We start from the raw sequence: 24,338 nt of genomic DNA, 5'->3' as shown, positions 1-24,338 counted from the left end.
AAAGTTCTCCGAAAGGTGACTAGGGGGCATTCTTTAATTCCAACTAAAGGAACTTTAAATTCCCACTAGTTTCCACTGGTTTTTTTTAGTAAAGCCAGTTTTATTGCCAAACTTAAATCTGTTTCCTCAGTATTTCTGCCAGGAAACCTTTCAGGTTGTCAAGGTACCAACAAACAGGAAGCTCCTGAGGCCTTATGTACTTCAATTCCGGGATAGGTCCCCAGCCCAAGGCTGTTCCCCCACCCAGAGGTCACATGTGAGATCCTAGCTTAGATACCTGCCTAGCCCTAGACCCCAGCGCCAACCAGAGGAGGTCAAGTGCCTGGGATTAAACTACATCATGACTGTCCTGACCAAGAAAGGGGGGTAAAAAGTCTCAGGACCTGGTACACTGCAAGGGCATCATCAGGAAGAAACTCCACACCCAGGATAAGCCAGAGATCCTGCAACCATGAGTTATTGTGACCAGCCCAGAAAAACTTAGTCTGAAAAATGGGCTTGAATTTAGGGGTCAGCCATAGCTCCCTCTGCCTCCAGTGCAACAAAGCAGCCCTATGGATGTCACGACTACTAAATTTTAGTGGTGATGCAGGGCAGGCATTGTTTGGAATTCAGATCCTGATACTTAAACTAAGGGTCAGGTCAGAGGCAGCTCAGTCTCAAGTGAGCCCTGAACTCTAGATACCAGTGAAAGCCCAACAGGTATAACATTAATACTAGTGCCCTCACCACCAGCATCCTTGGACTGGTGGGCTCGTTCCTGCCTTTGAAACCCTCTATCACACACAGAAATGCTCCAGGCAGTCAGGTGAGGTGGCTCACGCCTGTAATCCCAACACTTTGGGAGGCCGAAGTGGGCAGATCACTTTAGGTCAGGAGTTCGAGTCCAGCCTGGCCAACATGGTGAAACCTTGTCTCCACCAAAAATACAAAGCTTAGCCAGGTGTGGTGCCACACGCCTGTAGTGCTGGCTACTTGGGAGCCTCCTGAGGCAAGAGAATCTCTTGAACCCAGGAGACAGAGGTTACAGTGAGCCGAGATCACATCATTGCACTCCAGCCTGGGCAACAAGAGCGAGATTCCATCTCAAAAATAACACAGCCTAAGATCCCACTGTAAGATCTTTAAACATAATTCCAAACAAGGAAATTTTTAGCATCTTTATTTGAGAAGTCAATTCAGTTGATGGGTAACAATTCCAAGTGTTGATATATCTCAACCTTTCTATACAGAAAATAACAAAACTCAACCAGCCAGCCTCCCCACATATGCTTCCAACCACATCTGGAGTGTCCACCATCAGTCCCTTGGCTACTTTCAAACCAGAGCTCAGATGCAGACCGTTTTCCTTAGGAATCATTCCCCTGACCCAGGTTTTCTTCAGAGTTCTTTTTCCAGGACAGGATTATAGCCCCAGTTGAAGACTAGGTTGATATAGGACAAGTACCATTCTAGGCCTGGCTCACAGCCGAAGTCCATAATCCATTTTCAGCACCGAAGAGCAAGATCTTCACCAAGTCTTGTTTTTGTAGCCCCATCCAGGGACAGCACCACTAAAGGTTTTGCAAGACAGCTGGATTCAGTGAAGTATTTGAAAACAGAATATAGCACCATTGGAAAACAAAGGCCTACAGCCACACTTGATCACCTCCACGTTAGACAGATAAGAATTAGGATCAGGAACACAGATCAGTACAGAAGGCCAGAACAAAACCTTTGGCTACTATGTAAAACCAGGAGTGTTCCAAGGCAGATTCAGCCAATAATTAAGAAAAAAAAACCATCAAAGCCTCAACCTTTGCTTACAATCTTTATTGAAGTTATACAAAAAGAATCCTCCAAAAGTGAAAAAATACATTATATACAAAAACACTTTCCCTTGGGAGGGGGGCTGTGCCGCCTCTTAACATGCAGTGCTTTCAACTGTAGCTCCAGCCTCCACTGTCGCCTCCACTGCCGCCCGGCTTTCAGCCCGATTCTCAGCCTGGAAGACAAACAGAGCCTGGGCATGAGTGAGCCTAATTTAAGCCATTCTGTCTTACGTAACTGAGGCCTCAGTGAGAGGAAGCATATACAAGTCACCCAAACTCTGCTTTGCTCCCTATATTAAGAGGGCAGTATTTCTTGAATGCTCTGTGATAATGGGGTTGACAGAGCCAATAATCATATTACATGGAAGGAAGTGACCTAATGGTTTTGCCAATCAAGTGCCTTCTCCTATGTTCATTGAGGGACCTATGATATACAGGTTCCTTTTGTCAGTGAGTCATCCTACACTCCCATAACCAAACTGTTTTCCTGCACAAGTACCATTTCCTGTGAGGAATGCACTCAACAGTTGTTAACAGGCTCAAGGTGGGGAGCATGCACTTGGGAGGACTGATTTCCCCAGGTCCTGAGAACAACGAATGAGGCAAGAAGCTAAGCCCTGCTTAACTGCCCACCTCCTCCTCCATGTTTTCCGAAACTTCATTTCCACTGGGGACAGCATCCCCACTGCCTCCGTTCACCTCCGGCTCTGGTTTGGCTTTCTTTGCATCATCTTTCCGGGGACTCTCTTCCTCTGGTTTCCTCTAAAGATATAATTGTGAAGGCTTCACAAATGTGCTTAATGTTTTTAAAAACACAACTGCAAAACATTTCCTTAACCCTTGTGGTGCAAAGATCCTGAACACCAGGATTCATAGCTCTGAGGGTCTCTCTCCCTAGCCATGGGCAGATGCCAAATTGTACTCTCAGAATAAATTAATCTGTCCCACCATACCACTTCAGGCCCCTCTACCGGAAGCACAAGGAGACAGGGTTGGGGTGAGATGTGAATGGTAATCACTGTACGGGTTTGAATTCCTGTGTTTGAGTCAGGAAACACAACAGGAATTCAGAGTTCCCTGGCCGAGGGCAGTGGCTCACGCTTGTAATCCCAGCACTTTGGGAGGCCAAGGCGAGCAGATCACGAGGTCAGCAGTTCAAGACCAGCCTGGCCAGTATGGTGAAACCCTGTCTCTACTAAAAATACAAAAATTAGCCAGGTGTGGTGGCACGCACCTGTAATCCCAGCTATTTGGGAGGCTGAGACAGGACAATCGCTTGAACCCAGGAGGCAGAGGTTGCAGTGAGCCGAGACCAGGCCACTGCACTCCAGCCTGGGTGACAGAGCGAGACTCCATCTCAAAAAAAATGAGTTCCCCTATCCACCAAAATAAAAGAGCCACCAGTACTGTAGGCAAAAGGCAGACTCAGGAATTAAGTACAAACAGGCCTGCTGCTGAATGACTACTGTCAAAGAAAACCTGCCAGCTGCTAATCCAATCCTCCTCTGCAGCTTTCATGGTAATTCTATGGGCTTTAGAAGGCCAGGAGTGTTTGCAAAAAGAGGTGTGCAAATAAAAACTGTCTCCACAGCTGGGAGCATTTTGGGAGGCCGAGGCGGGCAGATCACGAGGTCAGAAGTTTGAAAACAGCCTGACCAATATGGTGAAACTCCGTCTCTACTAAAAATATAAAATTACCCAGGCATGGTGGCACGCGCCTGTAATCCCAGCTACTCTGGAGGCTGGGGCAGAAGAATCGCTTGAACCTGGGAGGCAGAGTTTGCAGTGAGCCAAGATCATGGCACTGCACTCCAGACTGGGCTACAGAGCAAGACTCCGTCTCAAAACAAACAACAACAACAACAAAAACTGTCTCCACTCACAAATCCTTACCCCCTTTGGAAAATGAGTGTCTTATATGCACCAACTATATAGGGAGAGGTTTATAGGAAAGGTATTAAAAATGGAATCTGAGAAAAAGGTAGGAAAGAAACACCACATGTAGACTTACCTTCTTTCTGACAAGGTGGGAAATATCAGTCACACAGTTTGATGAGGAAGCACCATCTGTTGGCTTTCTACCGGCAATCTGGCAAAATAAGCCTTTATTAGCAATTGTACAAGCTATATGAGATCAATGCTGAGGCTTATATGATTTTTTTTTTTTGAGACGGAGTCTCGCTCTGTCGCCCGGGCTGGAGTGCAGTGGCCGGATCTCAGCTCACTGCAAGCTCCACCTCCCGGGTTCAACCATTCTCCTGCCTCAGCCTCCCGAGTAGCCGGGACTACAGGCACCTGCCACCTCGCCCAGCTAGTTTTTTGTGTTATTTTTGGTAGAGACGGGGTTTCACCGTGTTAGTGAGGATGGTCTCGATCTCCTGACCTCGTGATCCGCCCGTCTCGGCCTCCCAAAGTGCTGGGATTACAGGCTTGAGCCACCGCGCCCGGCAGCTTATATGATTTTTTAGTCTTTTTGGGACAAGGTCTCACTATGTTGCCCAGGCTAGTGTTGAATTCCAAACCTCAAGCAATCCTGCCTCGGCCTCCCAAAGTGCTGGGATTACAGGCATGAGCCACCACACCAAGCCAACACTGAGACTTAATATAAGTGACCAAAAAAACCACCTGAATACCCACCATGGAGACTGAAGAGCCTCCTCCACTAGGAGTGAAACCTGAAGTAGAGCTCTCCACCTGCAAGAAATGGCAAACCCAAATTGGTTTCAGGATAGAACCCAGGCCACCCGCAGCCTTGTAACAGGTACCCATCACCATCCAAACAACTAAGACCTGAAATGCTAGTGGCCTCCATATAGTATTAAGATCTTCTACCCCTGGCCCATCTATCCCTGTCTAGCAGCCACCCAGAGCATAGTCGCAGAGTGTACCTGATAATCTTCCATATCCTACCTGCAGGGTAAAAAGCTCTGGGACATTCTAACACAGCCAAAAACAGAACCAGGCAATTTGTGGTCAATGCCTCTCAATGCCTCACTAATTTATGCAAATGAGTTCTTAGAAATGGAAATAGCAACTTACATTTGTTAAGAAATGTCTATTTTTCCAGTACTGTCAGAAGTATTTTACACATAATGTACTACAGGTTGGGCAGCCCATTCCTTAATCTGACTGACACTCAAAGGAAATGCTCTCTGGAGCATTTCAGATTCTGGATTAAGGGTATCCAACTGTTGAGTATGATGCAAATATTCCAAAATCCAAAAGCATCTGAAATGCAAAACACTTCTGGTCTCAAGCATTCAGGTAAGAATCTCAACCTGTATTATCCCCAACTTACAAATGGGTCAACTGAGGGAGAGAAATGCCCATGGCCATTTTAAGTATGGAATTAAAACCCAGATAGTCTGGGGCTCCAGGGTATTTCCTCTTAACCAATGCATTATTCGATAGGAATAATTAGATGAGCCCACCAACTCCCTGGAAACCAAGTCATGATGAAAAGTTCCTGGCAAATGAAACATTAACATAAATGGTACCAAACATGCTATTATCAAAATGTTAACAGAACCAACCAGAGTAGCTTTCAGAGCCAGTTCAGCTACATTCCCACTATGCTGAGACTCCTTTGCATCTTCTATCTTCTCTCTAATCTCGGGTAGCAGTTCCTTTAGTTCCTCAATTTCTTTCTTGTATTCAGCAGACAATCCTTCAGCCTCCTTCACATGCTCATTTAGTACAGCTAAAAAGAATAAAATGATTAGTAATGGCGCAAAAAAGAACTGTTATTTTCCCTTAACTGCTGGATCCAACATCACCATGAAGCAGCTGGTCTTCACTCACCCATTCTCTTCTCAATAACTTCAATAGATTTGCTGAACTGTGCCACTGCCTCATCATACTGAGAGTTGTACCCATAAGCCAAGCCCAGCTGGTAGTGGGTCTCTGCAAGGAGACGGTCGTGGGCTTCTAGGTACTGTTCCTGCAGGTTTAGGCAGGACTGGAACTCCTCCACGGCTTGCACATAGTTTTCTAACAAAGAGAAAAAGAAGAGCAAGTAAATGGACAGCATTTAACATAAAATACTTCCAGAATTCAGACCCATCCTACGGGAATGCGTCCATACTTAACATTTCATTTTTGTTTATAGTTATTTCCAGGACCCATGGCTATAAAGAATGTCAAAATGACTTTTAAAAACCTACTGAGGCCGGGCGCGGTGGCTCAAGCCTGTAATCCCAGCACTTTGGGAGGCCGAGGCGGGCGGATCACAAGGTCAGGAGATCGAGACCACAGTGAAACCCCGTCTCTACTAAAAATACAAAAAATTAGCAGGCGCGGTGGCGGGCGCCTATAGTCCCAGCTACTCAGGAGACTGAGGCAGGAGAATGGCGGGAACCCGGGAGGCGGAGCTTGCAGTGAGCCGAGATCGCGCCACTGCACTCCAGCCTGGGCAACAGCGTGAGACTCCGTCTCAAAAAAAAAAAAAAAAACCTACTGAGGCTGGGCGTGTAATCCCAGCACTTTGGGAGGTCGAGGCAGGCAGATCACAAGGTCAGGAGTTCAAGACCAGCCTGGCCAATATGGTGAAACCCCATCTCTACTAAAAATACAAAAATTAGCTGGGCATGGTGGTGGCTGCCTGTAATCTCAGCTACTCGGGAGACCGAGGCAGGAGAACTGCTTGAACCTGGGAGGCGGAGGTTGCAGTGAGAAGAGATTATGCCACTGCACTCCAGCCTGGGCGACAGAGCAAAACCCCATCTCAAAAAAAAGAAAAAAACTTACTGAAAGACTTTCTATGAGTGCCACTCAAAGAGACTGTTCATTGTTCCAGGGTCTATAGGGAACCCAGACCTGTCTTTTTAAAGATCAAGTTGGGTTCTAGAGAATCTATTAGAGGAAGAACGAGGGAGCTGAAGAGGGTAGGAGAGTATAAAATGGAAAATGCATTACCAGATTCAACACTAACTTCTCCGAGTTTAAGATGTGCCTGGGCAGCATAAAGCTGGGCTTCTTTTGTTTCTTGCCTAAAAGAAGGAAAGTTGATCAAAAACCTTAACAGTATCTGTCTAACCCTAACTGGTTTCTATTTAACCACCAAGCTCTCAACCCAAGCCTAGAAGCACCAAGAGTTTTACCTTTTAAAAATGATCTTTGCTAAATCCAGCATATCCCAGGCAAGCTCTAGGTTCCCAATCTCCTCCTCTTCATTTTCTTGAAGAGACTAAAAAAAAAAAAAAAAAAAAAAGGATAGGCATCTTTTCAGAATACAAATCTAAATGTATAACAGCGTAGCTTAAAAAAAGTTGATATACAATTCAAAATTTGGACTTTCTCCCTAAAATCTAGAGAATGGGTCCACATACTATCCTAAGTCATGGCCATGTCAGTGGTATTGTAACAGTGAAATGTTGGCTCACATACTAACACACAGGACCCCTAGAATCAAATTTATCCTCCCATCCTAGGCATGAATAAAGGATCCCTAATCCATAACCAAAGGACAGTTATCTATAATAATCACGCCGAGGGCTCGGCATATTGGGTCATGCCTATAATCCCAACACTTTTGGAGGCTGAGGCAGGAGAATCACTTGAGGCCAGGTCTGAAACCAGCCTGGGCAGCATAGCAAGACACCATCTAAACAAAATAAAATTAGAGAACAAATTAGCCAGACATGGTGGCAAACATCTGGAGACCTAGTTATCTGAGAAGATGAGGCCAGATTCCTTGAACCCAGGAGGCTGAAGATACTGTGAGCCCTGAATGTGCCAGTGCACTCTGGCCTGGGAAACAGAGACAGAGATTCTCTCTCTTAAAAAAATAACAGGCCAGGCACAGTGGCTCACGCCTGTAATCCCAGCACTTTGGGAGGCCGAGGTGGGCGGATCACAAGGTCAGGAGATCGAGACCATCTGGCTGACACGGTGAAACCCTGTCTCTACTAAAAATACAAAAAATTAGCCAGGCATGGTGGCAGGCGCCTGTAGTCCCAACCATTTGGGAGGTTGAGGCAGGAGAATGGCATGAACCCGGGAGGCAGAGCTTGCAGTGAACCGAGATTGCGCCACTGCACTCCAGCCTGGGCGACAGAGCGAGACTCCATCTCAAAAAAAAAAAAAAATCATGCCTAAACTAGGTAAGCTACAGTCCTGCAAATTAGCTGGGCGTGTTGGCACAAGCCTGTAGTCCCAGCCACTTGAGAGGCTGAGGTGATCACTTAAGCTCAGGTCTAGGCTGCAGTGAGCCATGATCATGATTACCCCACTGCAATCCAGCCTAGGCAACAAGAGTGAGCTCCTGTCTCCCAAAAAAAGAGAAAGGCTGACAACAGTACTGAGTGGCTAACAACATACCTTGTTTTCAAGGACTGAATCGTTTGGCATTTCTTCAGTCTTATCATTTTCTTTATCATCCTCTTCTGATCCTTCAGTTTCTAGAAGTAAAAATTCCTCAGTATTGAGAATATAACTAAGAACATCTTCTGACTAGTCAGAGATTCTAATACACGTGTCAACCTATATTCAGAGATAGGACAGGCCAGATGCTAATCCAAGTGAGTTAACACCTGAATTGAATATATTGTCAGTGGGTGCAGTCTAGTTCAAGTGTAACCTAGACTAAGAATGTGTAATCTTAGTCTACGGGTCAGACCTTCAGCAAGTAAAAGGCTGCGTGTTTCTCTTTTAAAAGTCAACCTGGACCATTTAGAGTAAGATACATTGGCTAATGCCTCTTATTCACTGGCTAGAAGCTCCCATCCACTCAGCCAGAAGCAGGTGGAGACCTCAGTCAGTGTTTCTGATAGATTTTTTTTTTTTAAGACGGAGTCTCGCTTTGTTGCCCAGGCTGGAGTGTAGTGGCGTGATCTCGGCTCACTGCAAGCTCCGCCTCCCGGGTTCACGCCATTCTCCTGCCTCAGCCTCCCGAGTAGCTGGGACTACAGGCGCCCGCCACCACGCCCGGCTAATTTTTTGTATTTTTAGGAGAGACGGGGTTTCACCGAGTTAGCCAGGATGGTCTCGATCTCCTGACCTTGTGATCCACCAGCCTCGGCCTCCCAAAGTGCTGGGATTACAGGCGTGAGCCACTGCGCCCGGCCTCTGACATCTTTAAGCCATTCATTTGATAATACTAACAGCCTGGGAAAGTAGCAAAGTTAAATGATTCCAGTCCATTCTGATCAAGAATGCTCAAGAGACTAGCTTTCCCACAACTGAGCTGTGTTGAGCAAAAAGCATAGTCCTTACCGACTTACACCAATGAGCATGTCACAGACTCCAGCCAGCTCTAGCACGTACAGAATTTGAGTAAGAAATACTATAACCCCTATTTTACTCCTATACCTTGTTAATGACACCTCTAAAATCTGCAGCCTTATCAACACTATATCTCACCACATTGAATACACTCACAAGTCAACCATCTAAAGGTCAGGCTCCTAATCAACAGCTCTACTGTCAGTGATTAGACAAATCAACAATGTTAAGTGATTAAAATAAGCTTATTAATACAAACAACTCATGAATTGGATATAATGTACCTCTCTCTACCATCTTTCATTATGCATTTTTAACACCACCAAAAGAGCTCAAATACTAACACCTTACAATGGGAATATAAAAATGGCAATTAAGCCTTAGAGCAATAGTCAGGTTAAAAGAGTTTTACCAGCAGCAACCATAAAAATATTCCATTTTCGCCGGGCGCGGTGGCTCAAGCCTGTAATCCCAGCACTTTGGGAGGCCAAGACGGGCGGATCACGAGGTCAGGAGATAGAGACCATCCTGGCTAACACGGTGAAACCCCGTCTCTACTAAAAAATACAAAAAAAAAAAAAAAACTAGCCGGGCGAGGTGGCGGGCGCCTGTAGTCCCGGCTACTCGGGAGGCTGAGGCAGGAGAATGGCGGGAACCCAGGAGGTGGAGCTTGCAGTGAGCTGAGATCCGGCCACAGCACTCCAGCCTGGGTGACAGAGCGAGACTCCGTCTCAAAAAAAAAAAAAAAAAAAAAAAATTCCATTTTCAAAGAAGCTTAGAAAACACTTTAACAAATTTATTTACTGAGGACATCAGGGCATTGCCATTGATACCTGGGCACGGGTTGGGAAAGGTTTTAAAGTAATGGCAACGACTACCAGGCGCAGTGGCTCACACCTGTAATCCCAGCACTTTGGGAGGCCAAGGCAGGAGGATCATGAGGTCAGGAGATTGAGACCATCCTGGCTAACACAATGAAACCCCATCTCTACTAAAAATACAAAAAAGTAGCCAGGCGTGGTGGCATGCACCTGTAGTCTCAGCTACTCAGAAGGCTGAGGCAGGAGAATCGCTTGAACCCGGGAGGTGGAGGTTGCAGTGAGCCTAGATCATGCCACTGCATTCCAGCCTGGGTGACAGAGCAAGACTCCGTCTCCAAAAAAAAAAAACTAATGGCAATGGCTTTCTCCTTAACCTAGCTCCCCACCATTCCTTGAAGATGGTGCCGATTCCTCAAGAGGAACCAATAACATTCTTCTGAGGCAATTATAGGAATTTTAATTTAAAAATCTGATGTAAAACTTCCAAGTAATTAAGATACTTTGTTTCAAATTAGAGGTTGTCTTCTAGCATTCTGGTATGAGTAGGAAGAGATACCAGATAGGAATAGAAGATAACAATATCAATTTAATTTTTCCTACACATTGGGAAGATGAAGTATTTACTTTTCTGTCAATTATCCTAAATATGTAAATCTACTTCAGCTTTTCTGTGTATTCTGCTAGAGGATGGGCGGAGTTAATAAAACCACCCATCTGGTCTAACTTTGGGGAACTAAGCCCAGACCCACTTGGAAATTTGGATATGAAAAGATAATGGTGTATGGTGGGCCAGGTGTTATGGTTTACACCTGTAATCCCAGCGCTCTGGGAGGCTGAGGCTAGTGGATCACCTGAGGTCAGGAGTTCGAGACCAACCTGGTCAACACGGTGAAATTCCATCTCTACTAAAAATACAAAAAAATTAGTCAGGCCTGGGGACATGTGTCTGTGGTCCCAGCTACTCGGGAGGCTGAGGTAGGAGAAATGCTTGAACCTGGGGGGTGGAGGTTGCAGTTAGCTGAGATTGCACCATTGCACCCCAGCTGGGCATGGTGGTGCACACCTGCAGTCTCAGCTGCCTGAGAGGCTGAGGCAGGAGGATGGCTTCGGCATAGGAGTTTGAGGCTATAGTGAGCCATGACTGTCATGCCACTGCACTCCAGCCTGGCAAAAGAGCAAGACCCGATTCAAAAAGAAATGGAACAGACCAATTATCTTTATTAGAAGGAAATGTACAGTCCAACACATGGCAAAGAGTCAAGAGGTGGCAGTAAATAGGGTTTTAATTTTTAAGTGAAAAAACTGCTTGGAAGATTTCTGCAGAATGGTGCTGCCACATAAAGGAAAATAAAGCACAGAAAGTGGTTGAGTACTCGAGCCAGAAGTTTGGGTACCCAGCCTTCTCCTTACTGTGTGACTAGGGTAAATTACTTAAACCTCTTTCTCCCATTTCTTCTTTTGTAAGGTACGGAAAACTGTATTGTCTTTACAAGCAGAACAATACTTGATATACAACACCAAAAGATGCAGCATATGAAAAGCCTGGGGCTTTTCAAATATAGTTAATTTTTAAAATAAGTGACAAAATTTCTTTTTGGTTTTTTTTTTTGTTTGTTTTTTTTTTTTTTTTTTTTTTTTTTTGAGACAGAGACTTGCTGTGTTGCCCAGGCTGGAGTGCAGTGGCATGATCTCGGCTCACTGCAACCTCTGCCTCCCGGGTTCAAGCCATTCTTCTCGTTCAGCCTCCTGAGTAGCTGGGACCACAGGCACATGCCACCATGTCCGGCTAACTTTTGTATTTTTAATAGAGTCGGAGTTTCACCATACTGGCCAGGATGGTCTCAAAACTCCTGACCAGGTGATCCGCCCACCTCAGTCTCCCAAAGTGCTGGGATTACAGGCGTGAGCCACTGCACCCGGCCCACAACAAAATTTCTAAATAAGTGTAGGAAAGCGATGAACACTGTCACCCAGTCCACAACAAAATTTCTGAGTGTAGGAAAGGGATGAACACTGTCTTCTTTGATGTGTGGTAACTTGGGAAGAATAATATATTCAAGGCAGATCTTGGTTTGGATTCAGTACTATGACCCTAAACAAGTCATGTAACCTTTAAACTTCAACCTCATCACTATAACTTGGGCACTACTACCTACCACATAGTATTGTTTTAGGATCAGATGTAATATATGTGAGAGAGCTCTAACAATGTTAATTATGATCCTACTATGACATATCTATCGTAGCTTACCATTCAAGGTCTTAGGAGCCAGTCAGCAGAGCTTGCGCTCACAATCATTAAGATCAAGACATGGGAGTTTTGTTTTGGGTTTTGGTTTTTTTTTTTTTTTTTTTTTTAGGAATTTAGTTCTGTGCTTTTTTCCATAAAGAAAAGAAACCCAATGGTGCTACCATTTTAGCCAATTCATTTCCAGTTACTGAGCCTGTGCTGGCTGGAGTACAGGGACCTGCACATAGTGGAAGGAAGTTTACAAGAATGAGCTCAAAGTATTGAAGATGGGTCTCTGAAAATCTAAAACTGAAGAGAACTCTTGAAGTAGTCTGGCAATTACAAGAAGTAACCATTAGTTGGAATATACCTGTGGTTATTAATGCCAATGTTAGATGAACCTTATATACAGTAGAATCCTCAAATGATAGCAAAAGTCAGACTTGCCAGTTATGTAGTAATTAGAGGCTTATACATCTTAATGAAATTTAATCACAATTAGATCAATAGCATTATAGAAAGCATCCACGCTTTATAATATTCTAAGTAACAAAAAATTCAGTTTAGCAGCCGAAGCAAGCATGAAATGAGGAAGGAAAGCAGCAAGAGAGCTAATGGTTCTGTTTTTTGTTGCCTTGGGGAAGGTGGTGGGGGGCCTGTTTTAACTAATGTGAATAAGCCTCTAAACACTTCCTGAAGACTTAAAGGTAGAGAGGAGCACCAGAGTTCTTTAACTCTGGTGATACAACAGTCAAGGTTAACTATCTTCATTTAAATGGCATGCCTGCTTCAGTGTACCAATTCAGTGGATTCTACTGCTCTGTTCCTGCTTCCTAACACACAGAAAAGGAGTCATGTGAACAATAAATTTTAAAATCCAGAGGCATGCAAGTGAACATCCATTCAGCATTCTCTGCCAGCCTACTAGCCCACTATTTCCCTACCTACCCCACCCCTCATCTACCTTTTCCATCCCACTTTATTGGCTAGTATGATGCAACAAGTTACTGATAGCTAGCCAAGTCTCAGAAATCACAAAGAAGGCCTATTTTGCAGTTAGTAAAAATGTTAGTTTATAAGCCAACTAAAGAACACTTGCTGCTTTTGATTTAACTTACTTGACTAGCACAACCTTGTTAAACTACCCCCCTTTGCATTTAGCCCTTTCCTAATCCAAAGGCAGACGGAAAATCCTGAATGGAAGGCTGACTTTTACCCATAATTAGTGAGTCAAATCCAGAATGTACTCCACCCACTGCAGCTCTTGCATATCCCGGTTACCTTCACCCTCTTTCATCTGTTCTTCTCTCTCTTGTGTCTCTTCATTAGCAGCTATCTGAACTTTGTCTTCAGTTGATTTCTCAGTAGCTCCCTGGGCTACCTTGGTATCAACCCCATCTCCAGCTGCCTCAGACTCTTCTACAGACAGCTTAGTCTCCTCCTGACTAGGAACCAGCTTTGCCCTGACCTTCTCCTCTAGTCCTGAGCCATCTTTTGTTTCTGTCAGTCTTTCTATAGAAGTCTGTGGTTCAATAGGGGTCTGATCTCCTACAGCTGACGGTCCATTGACTGCACCATCCTTAGGGAGAACTGTAGCCTCCTGCCCAGGCTTTTCAGAGACTTCTGATCCAGCCTCTACAGCTGAGGCCTCTGCAGCCTCTGTTGTCACCTCTGGTGACTCTTCAGCAGGTGGCACTTCTTGACCTACCAGTTGTTCAAGAACCACCTTTCCTGCCTCATGTTCAGAGGTAACTACCTTCTCCTCTGGCTCGTCCCCACCCACATCCACTGGCTTGACTGTTGGGTCTAAAGACTCTGCTTCTAACTCCACTGCAGTGCCCTGCTTTTCTACAGTCACCACAGGTTGCTCTTCTGAAACTTCTTTTGGCTTCTCCTCCATGCTCACAATTACCTCTCCCTGCTTCTCCTGACCTTTTCCTCTGCACTCTTCTTGGACATCAGTTCCAGAAACTGATTTTTCTTCCTCAGCATCTGGTGCTTCCTGTTCTGGCTTCCCAGAAGTAACCTCAGCTTCATTCGGTCCTTCTGGTGCTGTTCTTCCTTTTGCCTCTTCAGAGGTTTCAGTTAACCAATCTAGAGTCAAGTCAACTTTTTCCTGTGGCTCCTCTGCAGATTCACTTATATCCATATCTTCTCTTCCACCCTTCTTCACTTCACTGTCCTGTTCTTTATTAGTTTCAGGCTTTGCCAAAGACTTGTCTTCTGTTTTTTTGGCTTCTTCTTTTTCTCCCATGGCGTCATAAACCTGTTCTCTCAACTCTTCCCTTGCTTCCTCTACATGGTTAAAGAACATGAAGCATAAACATGTCTTCGAGTTTAATGATAAAGGCATAAATGGAAACTAAAAATACATTCCCTTTAAACCCTCAAAAAGCCTACCAAGTTTCAGCAGATGGCCTTAAAACTATCTGCCCCCTAGAGAAAAGGAAAGGGAGCGTCCCAGCTAGCAGAGCAACTTATTGCAAAAGAACCCCAAGCTTGTTAAACTTTTGTTTTACTTGAGCATTCTGATTACCAGTTAGGTAAGAGATGCCAAGTTTTTCATTCTCCCCCAACTGATATGTAAAACTCTAGCAGCCAAATTCAGCTTAGAAATTATATAATTTTCGCAGACATAAAAAATGTACAAGGGCTCTAAAAGTACCGCTATTAAAATAACTGAACTGCACAGGCTGTTTTAAAAAATTTTGCATCAGAAAAATATTTAAGGTTGTAATAGTATTTAAAACACCAATTTAATCTTGCTTTTATCTTTTTGGTTTAAAAAACCCCAACTGAAATAACCAAATTTACTTAAGAGATTAAGTTATTCTCTTAGAAAAATCTGCTGTCAGTTTCAGTAAACAGCTACCCCCACTGCAATCTCTACCCGATGCAGGCATCACCCCAAGCATCCTAGGAGAGACCATCCAGGACAGGTAGAGCCCTGTTTCCACCACTGTATACAAGAAATATACAACGTCGCATCTCTTGAATGTCACATGCAACTCCACATACCATCTATATTATCATTATTTTCTGCCAGAGATTCATCTTCTGTTTTTTCTCCTTCTTCCTCTTCCACATGCACACCTTCCAAGGCGTTTCCCAACACACCATTCTCCATTCTAGAAGAACAAGAGAAAGCACCAAAGGTTTGATGGCTAGAACCTAGCAATTTTTTCTAAGACAGAAAATATAGTCCTGTATTATAAAAGCAAGGGAAGAGTAAGCCAAGCGCAGGCAATATATAACTATATTATATTCAAGGAAGCAATGAACAAAACTTTAGTAATATAAATCAAGACTGCAAGAGCACTGAAAGGAAATAAGCATACTCTACTCCTCCATCCAGCCGCTGAAAAGCGTGATGTCTCTTGTCAAAAGAACAAGACCTATATGCATTCCATTTGTAACAGAACCATACTATTTCCCAAACTCTGTATCCACCCATTTCTCTAAATAGCCAAAAATGCTCTAGCAAGATTTTCATGGCAAATCATGAGAAAGTTCTATATGATTATGAGATTAAAAACTTACCAGAGGCCAGGCATGGCAGCTCACGCCTATAATCCCAGCACTTTGGGAGGCGGAGGCAGGCAGATCACCTGAGGTCGGGAGTTCAAGACCAGCCTGACCAACATGGAGAAACCCCGTCTCTACTAAAAATACAAAATTAGCTGGACATAGTGGCGTAGGCTTGTAATCCCAGCTACTCAGGAAGCTGAGGCAAGAGAATCGCTTGAACCTGGGAGGCAGAGGTTGCAGTGAGCGGAGATCGCACCACTGCACTCCAGCCTGGGTGACAAGAGTGAAACTCCGTCTTAAAACAAAACAAACAAACAAAAAAACAACTTATCAGAACTGGGCCAGGTGCAGTGGCTCGCGGCTGTAATCCCAGCAGTTTGGGAGGCCGAGGTGGGTGAATCACCTGAGGTCAGGAGTTCACGACCAGCCTGACCAACACGCTGAACCCTGTCTCTACTAAAAATAAAAAATTAGCTGGGTGTGGTGACACGCGCCTGTAGTCCCAGCTACTCAGGAGGCTGAGGCAGAAGAATCACTTGAACCCGGAAGATGGAGGATGCAGTGAGCCAAGATCATGCCACTGCATTCCAGCCTGGGTGACAGAGTGAGACTCCATCTCAAAAAAAAAAAACCTTACCAGAACTGAGATTAAATAGATGATATCATTTGCTAGTTTGTATACCCTAAACAGAACTTATTCTGGTTAATAAATTCTGATAGAACGTAGCCAAGAACTTTTCAATAGTAAGAGTCTTTTTTACTCGACAGTCTCACCTGCTAATTCTTTCCAGTTGTCCTCTATTCAGTCCTTGTTTTGAGCTAGCTCACAGTGCTTTTAAGGATTCTCTCCCTACATTGAACTTTGGATCATTTACTATCAGAAAGATCTTTGCTCCTAATTGACTCCAGAAGTCAAAATTTAAATATAACTACTAATTGTATCAAGTGCCATTCACAACTTCGATCACTACTTCAAGCTCCTTCAAAACTCTCTAGGTAAAAGCAATCTTGCTTAGTTCCTGTGAAATCTCAAAGCTAGTAAACAATCCTAACAAGGAAACTTCAGTTTTTAAATACAACATCCATACCTTGCCAACTCCAGAAGTGATTTCCCATAGAAAAAGAAGGCTTCTCCACACTCATTAGCTGTCTCTCCATACTTCTTACCTCTACAAAGAGAATAAAAATCTAAAATCTGAATTACCATCTAGTCTAAAACATTTAGTTCTAGTTCTTCAGTTATAAATTGGTATTTCTCCAGTAACATACTCCTAGGAAACCAATACCCCTCTTGCTTTCAAGTCAAGGTCAAAGCGACGTTAAACAATGCATGAAAATCTTGTATGCTCTTTATCAATATATAACATATACACATCGTAAGTAAAATAATTGTGCTACAATTAGTAATATATAATGTAGGGCCAAACAACCCTAAGGTATTAATAGGTATTCCTCCTGCTAAAAGACGGATGTCAATATAGACCAGAGTAGTTAAAGGACCTTTGGCTGGGACCTAGAGGATGATTAAGGCCCATGGAAAGGCATGATGTAAAGTGCAGAATATCTGGAGCTGTTTTACCTGGATTCAAATCCTACCTTTAACCCATAACTAGCTGTGAGACCTTAGACAAATTATTCTCACAGTGCCTTAGTTTTCTCATCTGTAAATGGGAACGTTAATAACTGTTTGTTCAAAGAGCTGTTGCAAGAACTAAATGAGTTATTAATGTATGTAAAAGCACTGAAAACAATGTTTAGACAACAAATAGCACTGTGTATAAGTCTTAGCTATTAAATTTAGAGAAGGACAAAAATTACATAAGTATAATAAATGAAAGGAGAAGGCCGGGCGTGGTGGCTCAAGCCTGTAATCCCAGCACTTTGGGAGGCCGAGACGGGCGGATCACGAGGTCAGGAGATCGAGACCATCCTGGCTAACACAGTGAAACCCCGTCTCTACTAAAAAAAATACAAAAAAACTAGCCGGGCGAGGTGGTGGGCGCCTGTAGTCCCAGCTACTCGGGAGGCTGAGGCAGGAGAATGGCGTGAACCCGGGAGGCGGAGCTTGCAGTGAGCTGAGATTCGGCCACTGCACTCCAGCCTGGGCGACAGAGCGAGACTCCGTCTCAAAAAAAAAAAAAAACAATGAACAAATAAATGAAAGGAGAAAGTACTTTTCTATGTAAGGTAAGAAGACTGGCTTTCATGGAGTGAAATACTGACAGAATTCATGCAAAGCCAGGCCAACTAATGGCCTAAGAGTCTATTGAGAGTAAACAGAGAACCTAAGCAGTAAATTGTGATGGAGATCATGTTTAAGGGTAGTCTACTAGATTAGAATAGGACATCTCAAATTTTCTTCCTAAATACCCTTAATGGCAGGAAAACGTGGGAATACTGACCTCTCCAGTAATCTGGGAAAAATAACCTAAGAAAAAAGTGTTTATGTGTGCTTAAAAACTTAGGTAACATTTTATGTTGTAAGACAACCATGCATTTTTAAATAAAAATACGTAATTCAGCTGGGCACAGTGGCTCACGCCTGTAATCCCAGCACTTTGGGAGGCTGAGGCAGGTGAATCACCTGAGATCGGGCGTTCGAGACCAGCCTAACCAACATGGAGTAACCCCATCTCTACTAAAAATACAAAATTAGGCAGGCGTGGTGGTGCATGCCTGTAATCCCAGCTACTCGGGAGGTAGAGGCAGGAGAATCACTTGAACCCGGGAGGCAGGGGTTGCAGTGAGCTGACATCACGCCGTCGCACTCCAGCCAGGGCAGCAAGAGTGAAACTCCATCTCAAAAAAAAATTAAAAAATATAAAATTCCCTAAATACTACCAGATAAAATTTGGTCTCTACCCTACCAGAGCTCCAATTCATTAAGCTCAAGCAGAGAGGAACAAAGAGGACAGGAATCAGACAAGAGATTATTGCAGATATCCAGGAGTAAGATTCTGTTCTGGATATTGGGAGAGGCAGTAGGGGGTTAGGAAAAGAATGGATTGATATTAATCGTCAAACCTGAAACCCACAAATGCTTTGTTATAACCATTTCTTTTATAAGGAACATTTAACTTAACTGTACGTAATGTAATCAACTGTATGTAATGTATGTAATGACTGACCTTCAATTCCAATTGCTAATACTATATTTGAGGAAACTAACTCAAATCTAGCCATAAACCAAAAGCCTGATGCTTGAAGATTTAACTTTTTTTTTTTCCCCTCTCAGATAATGGAGGTACATTAAAGTCTTTGGGGGAAAATAAATGATCTTTAAGGCCCTAAAGCTAACATTTTCCTCCAGGATATAGGTCTACATGGCTACCTGGTGGTAGCTACCAACTTCTAAGCAATTCCAACAACAGTGCTAAGAATGTATGAAAATGTGCTAAAAATGTATGAAAAAATGCTGTGCTAATAATAGCGCTATCAATCATGACTTGCTTGGGCCTAAAGAGTTTCCATAGACACAAACTTCCAGTGTTAAAATTGGGAAAGTCAGGCTGGGCTCAGTGGCTCACACCTGTAATCCCTTTACAAAGCACTTTGGGAGGCCAAGGTGGCTTAAGCCCAAGACTTCCGAGACCAGCCTGAGCAATGTGGGGAAATCCCATCTCTACAAAAAAAAAATACAAAAATTAGCTGGGCATGGTGGCACACACCTGTGGTCCCAGCTACTGGGAAGCCTGGGAGGTTGAGGCTACAGTGAGCATGAGATTGTGCCACTGCACTCCAGCCTGGATGACAGAGACCCTGTCTCAACAACAACAAAAAAAGGCGGGGGAGGGTGGGGAGAGAGGTCCTAGACAAACTAGGACAAGGTGTGGTCACCTAAATTAGCAGTGATTGGAATATAAATTACATTACTCAGGAAAATGAAACGGTGGAATTGCTTGGTGATATTTAAAGTTTTACACTTATAGTTACTGGTACAAACCACATGAAAAATAATCAAATGTTTTCTTGCTCTTCATGTTTTTTCCCCATAAAATAACTTTTTATAACTCAAGGTTTATTAGAACATAATATTACATCATAGCAAAATATACAATACTTACAAAAGACTAGCTGCTTCCTGGAATGCATTGACAGCTGCTGGAATATCCCCCATCACCAGATGTTTCTGTCCTAAACCCAATAGTTTCTTAGCTTCACTATCCACATCCAGACTGCAAGAAAAAGATTTTTTTCTAGTGTCAAGTACTGTTTAAATCAGTATTATTTGAATACCTGCTATATTTGAACAATAGTTTAATTTTTTAAAACCTTTGGACTACTCTGGCAAGGCCTGGCTAACACACTTATTTACCATCACAAAAATCAAAAGAAATCTTAAAGGCAACATTCCCAGAAGCTTGACTAGAATATTTTCTCGTAACGGCTCATCTACTCACAAAGCCTGTATTGCATTACTATAGATATTTGCTAATTAAGCAACAAATAAAAAAGGTATCATAAAAGAACCATAAATTCATACAAATTGTACTAGCTAAAAGAATTATTAGGAAGCATTTAGGTAAACAGGGCAAGAGGCAGTGATTTTAAGATTAAGACGGCCGGGCGCGGTGGCTCAAGCCTGTAATCCCAGCACTTTGGGAGGCCGAGACGGGCGGATCACGAGGTCAGGAGATCGAGACCATCCTGGCTAACACGGTGAAACCCCGTCTCTATTAAGAAATACAAAAAACTAGCCGGGCGAGGTGGCGGGCGCCTGTAGTCCCAGCTACTCGGGAGGCTGAGGCAGGAGAATGGCGTAAACCCGGGAGGCGGAGCTTGCAGTGAGCTGAGATCCGGCCACTGCACTCCAGCCTGGGTGACAGAGCGAGACTCCGTCTCAAAAAAAAAAAAAAAAAAAAAAAAAAAAAAAAGACAGGCCGGGCGCGGTGGCTCAAGCCTGTAATCCCAGCACTTTGGGAGGCCGAGGCGGGTGGATCACAAGGTCAGGAGATCGAGACTATCCTGGCTAACATGGTGAAACCCCGTCTCTACTAAAAATACAAAAAACTAGCCGGGCGTGGTGGCAGGCGCCTGTAGTCTCAGCTACTTGGGAGGCTGAGGCGGGAGAATGGCGTGAACCCGGGAGGCGGAGCTTGCAGTGAGCCGAGATCACGCCACTGCACTCCAGCCTGGGAGACACAGCGAGACTCCGTCTCAAAAAAAAAAAAAAAAAAAAAAAAAAAAAAAGATTAAGACAATGTAGTATTGGCATAAAGAAAAGCAAATGGATCAAACAGAACAGAGTACAAAAACAGATCCACACATATACAACTAACTGAAATTTTGACAAAGGTACCAAGGAAATGCAATGGGGAATGGATAATCTTTCTAACAGATGGTGCTGGAGTAATTATAAATCCACATGCAATAAAGTGAACCTCAACTGTTATCTATACCTCATACAAAAATTAATCTGAAATGGATCATAGGCTATCTAAATATAAGATTTAAACCATAAAATTTATACAAGGAACTATAGGATAAAAATCTTAGTGACTTTGGGTTTGGCAAAGACTTCCTGAATATGAAAGAAAAAGCACAAACTATTAACAAGAGGGAAAAAAAAATAAAGTAGACATACCATTAAAATGAAAAACTTTTGATTTTGAAAGACACTATTATAAAAACAAAAAAGGCAAGCCAAACTGGTAGAAAATATATGCAAAACTTCTGATAAAGGACTTGAATATATAAAGAACTCTTAGAATGCAATAATAATCCAATAAAAAGGGGGCGAAAGATTTTAACAAACATGTCATCAAAGATACATGGATGGCAAATAAGCACATGAAAAGATGCCAACATTATGGGTCACTCAAAAAAATACAAACTAAACCCATGATAAGATACTGTTATACTCACTATAATGGCTAAATTTTTAAAAGACTGACCACACATCAAATGACGGTGAGGATGTAGGGCAACTAGAACTGTCAAACACTGCTGGTAATAATGTAATGATAGAATCACTTTACAAACAGTTTGGTTGTTTCTTAAAGTTAGATATATACCTACCATATGATCCAGCCATTCCACTCCTAGGTATGGACCCAAAAAATGGAAATGAATGCCCATACAAAGACTTGTACACAAATATTCACAACAGCTTTATTTGTAAGCCAAAAACTGGAAACCCAAATGGATAAACAAATTGTGATATATCTACATCATGAAATGTCATTCACTAATAAAAAGAATGAACTATTAGTACACGTGGTAACATGGATGAATCTCAAAATAATTATGCTGAATCAAAGAAACTATACAAAAAGAAACAGTACTTACTGTATGATTCTATTTAGATAATATTCTACAAAATGCAACCCATCTTCAGTGACAGAAAGCAGATTAATGGTTGCTGGGGAGGGAATGAAGTACAAAGGCACATGAGGAAACTTTGAGGTGATGAATATGCTCATTATCTTGATTGTGATAATGGTTTACAGGTGTATATACATATGTAGAAATTCGTAATTGTTACTTTAAAGTTATGTGCAGTTTCCTGTGTGTCAATTAGACCTTTATTTAATGTTTCTTATAGCTTTAAGAAAAACCTGGGTCAAAAGAGCAAGAGTCAGTGATATTCTAAGTTCCATTAATGAAAACCAAATTATTTGGAAGGATAATCCCTCTTCTTAATTCAATCAACAATACTTGGGCACCTAATATTGTTGGGCACAATTCAAGACACTGTGATTATAACAAGAATGAGCTAAGACCACATGGACAATGTCAAATTGAAGCAGAGAACTTAAGGTAAGCTGGGGAAAAAAAAAAAAAAAAAACAAGGGAAAAGCACTCTAGGGCAGAGGCAACAGTAAGTTCAAAGCTCTAAAAGAAGCTTGCTTGAAATATTTGAAAAACAGAAAACTTTTCTGGCTAGACTAAGCTGGGGAAGAATATAGGAAATAAAAGGGAAGAGGGAGAGAGCAGCATCACGTTAGTATAGACTTTAAGACAGAACAAGAATAGAACTGGGGAGAAAACCAGTTGGAAAGAAAGTCTGGCCGGGCTGCGGTGGCTCATGCCTGTAATCCCAGCACTTTGGGAGGCTGAGGTAGGTGGATCACAAGGTCAGGAGTTCTAGACCAGCCTGACCAACATGGTGAAACCCCATCTCTACTGAAAATACAGAAGTTAGCCGGGCGTGGTGGTGTGTGCCTGTAGTCCCAGCTACTTGGGAGACTGAGGCAGAAGAATTGCTTGAACCAGGGAGGCAGAGGTTGCAGGGAGCCGAGATTGTGCCACTGCACTCCGGCCTGGGTGACAGAGCGAGACTCCATCTCAAAAAAAAAAAAAAGAAAAAGAAAAAGTCTAAGGCTGAGCATGGTGGCTCATGCCTGTAATCCCAGCACTTCAGGAGGCCAAGGTGGGAGGATCACTTGAGCCCAGGAGTTCGAGACTAGCATCTCTACAGGAAAATACAAAAATTAGCTGACATCACGGTGTGCACCTGCAGTCCTCGTTACTCAGGAGGCTAAGGAAGGAGGACTGTTTGCGCCCAGGAATTCAAGGCTGCAGTGAACTAGGATCATGCTGCTCCACTCTAGCCTGGGCAACAGAGCAAGACCCTATGTCCAAAAAAAAAAAAACAAAAAACAAAAAACAAAAAAACACCACTCTTTCTCTATTTAAAAAAAAAAAAAAAAGGAAAGAAAGAAACTGCAAAAATCTAGACAAGAACCTGAGGAGTATTAGAGGTTAGATTCTGAATATACTTATTTTAAAATCTGCTAATGGGCTGGGCGCAGTGGCTCAAGCCTGTAATCCCAGCACTTTGGGAGGCCAAGACGGGCGGATCACGAGGTCAGGAGATCGAGACCATCCTGGCTAACACGGTGAAACCCCGTCTCTACTAAAAAATACAAAAAACTAGCCGGGCAAGGTGGCGGGTGCCTGTAGTCCCAGCTACTTGGGAGGAGGCTGAGGCAGGAGAATGGCATAAACCCGGGAAGCGGAGCCTGCAGTGAGCTGAGATCCGGCCACTGTGCTCCAGCCTGGGCGACAGAGGAAGACTCCGTCTCAAAAAATAAAAATAAAAATAAAATAAAATAAAATCTGCTAATGGACTAGGTATATAATGTATTGAATAAAAGAGTGAGAGATAAAGCAAACGTTTTTTGGCCTGGGCAACTGGTATTGTTAATAACGGACGATGTAGAAATTTTATCTACATTTAAACCCTAGGATCTTCACCTCATAAAATTATTGAATTATTACCCCCACTTTACAGATGGAAAACTCAATACTAATGGCAGCGATTCAAATCTACACAATCTAGATGAAAAATTCTAGAACAACATTGCCACTGTCTGATAAAAAGTCAACTGAAGGAAAAGTCATTGAGAAACAAGGCAATCAATTACTGTACAGTATTTAGCTTTGGATATGTTAATTCTGAGATCCCTATTAGGCCTCCAAGATATTATAAGGGGAAATTTGGGAGAGATATGGGGACTAGAGATACAAATGGGAGAGTCAGGTACTTAAAGCTACGGGACTTAACCAGGGAGAATACATAGGGAGTGGCTACTAATAAAGAGGTTGTAGGACTGGCTGAGTCCTGGAAGCCTTCCAATATTTAGATAGGGAAGATGAGGAAGAACAGGGGTTGGGGGAATAGCCAGTGAAGGAAAAGAGACAAGAAAATAGTATGAAGTAAAGTAACGGGGCCGGGCACAGTGGATGGCCAACACAGCGAAACCCTGTCTCTACTAAAAATAC

At 43.1% G+C, this 24,338-nt stretch overlaps 1 protein-coding gene across 6 annotated transcripts in view; it reads right to left on the bottom strand.

The window, feature by feature from the left end:
• Positions 1-1,148: 1,148 nt before the first annotated feature.
• The window catches only part of NASP (nuclear autoantigenic sperm protein), a 39,873-nt gene continuing 16,683 nt past the window's right edge, over positions 1,149-24,338 (bottom strand). The window contains exons 3-16 of one of the 6 annotated variants that reach the window (XM_050798186.1): positions 21,900-21,972; positions 19,676-19,786; positions 16,700-16,780; positions 15,102-15,211; positions 13,365-14,378; positions 8,130-8,209; positions 6,911-6,996; positions 6,726-6,799; positions 5,613-5,801; positions 5,345-5,511; positions 4,449-4,505; positions 3,823-3,900; positions 2,445-2,573; positions 1,149-1,984 (exon numbers count right to left, since the gene is read on the bottom strand). In XM_050798186.1, coding sequence (XP_050654143.1) covers positions 1,904-1,984; positions 2,445-2,573; positions 3,823-3,900; positions 4,449-4,505; positions 5,345-5,511; positions 5,613-5,801; positions 6,726-6,799; positions 6,911-6,996; positions 8,130-8,209; positions 13,365-14,378; positions 15,102-15,211; positions 16,700-16,780; positions 19,676-19,786; positions 21,900-21,972 — 2,330 coding nt within the window. In that variant the 3' untranslated portion in view covers positions 1,149-1,903. The remainder of the gene's footprint in view (positions 1,985-2,444; positions 2,574-3,822; positions 3,901-4,448; positions 4,506-5,344; positions 5,512-5,612; positions 5,802-6,725; positions 6,800-6,910; positions 6,997-8,129; positions 8,210-13,364; positions 14,379-15,101; positions 15,212-16,699; positions 16,781-19,675; positions 19,787-21,899; positions 21,973-24,338) is intronic. The other 5 variants (XM_050798195.1, XM_050798191.1, XM_050798198.1 and 2 more) reach the window with 5 other exon arrangements.

The sequence above is a fragment of the Macaca thibetana genome, chromosome 1, assembly GCF_024542745.1.
Source record: "Macaca thibetana thibetana isolate TM-01 chromosome 1, ASM2454274v1, whole genome shotgun sequence".
Taxonomy (NCBI): Eukaryota; Metazoa; Chordata; class Mammalia; order Primates; family Cercopithecidae; genus Macaca; species Macaca thibetana.
The sequence above is the reverse complement of the archived record's forward strand: the minus strand, read 5'-3'. Positions and strand labels throughout refer to the sequence as shown.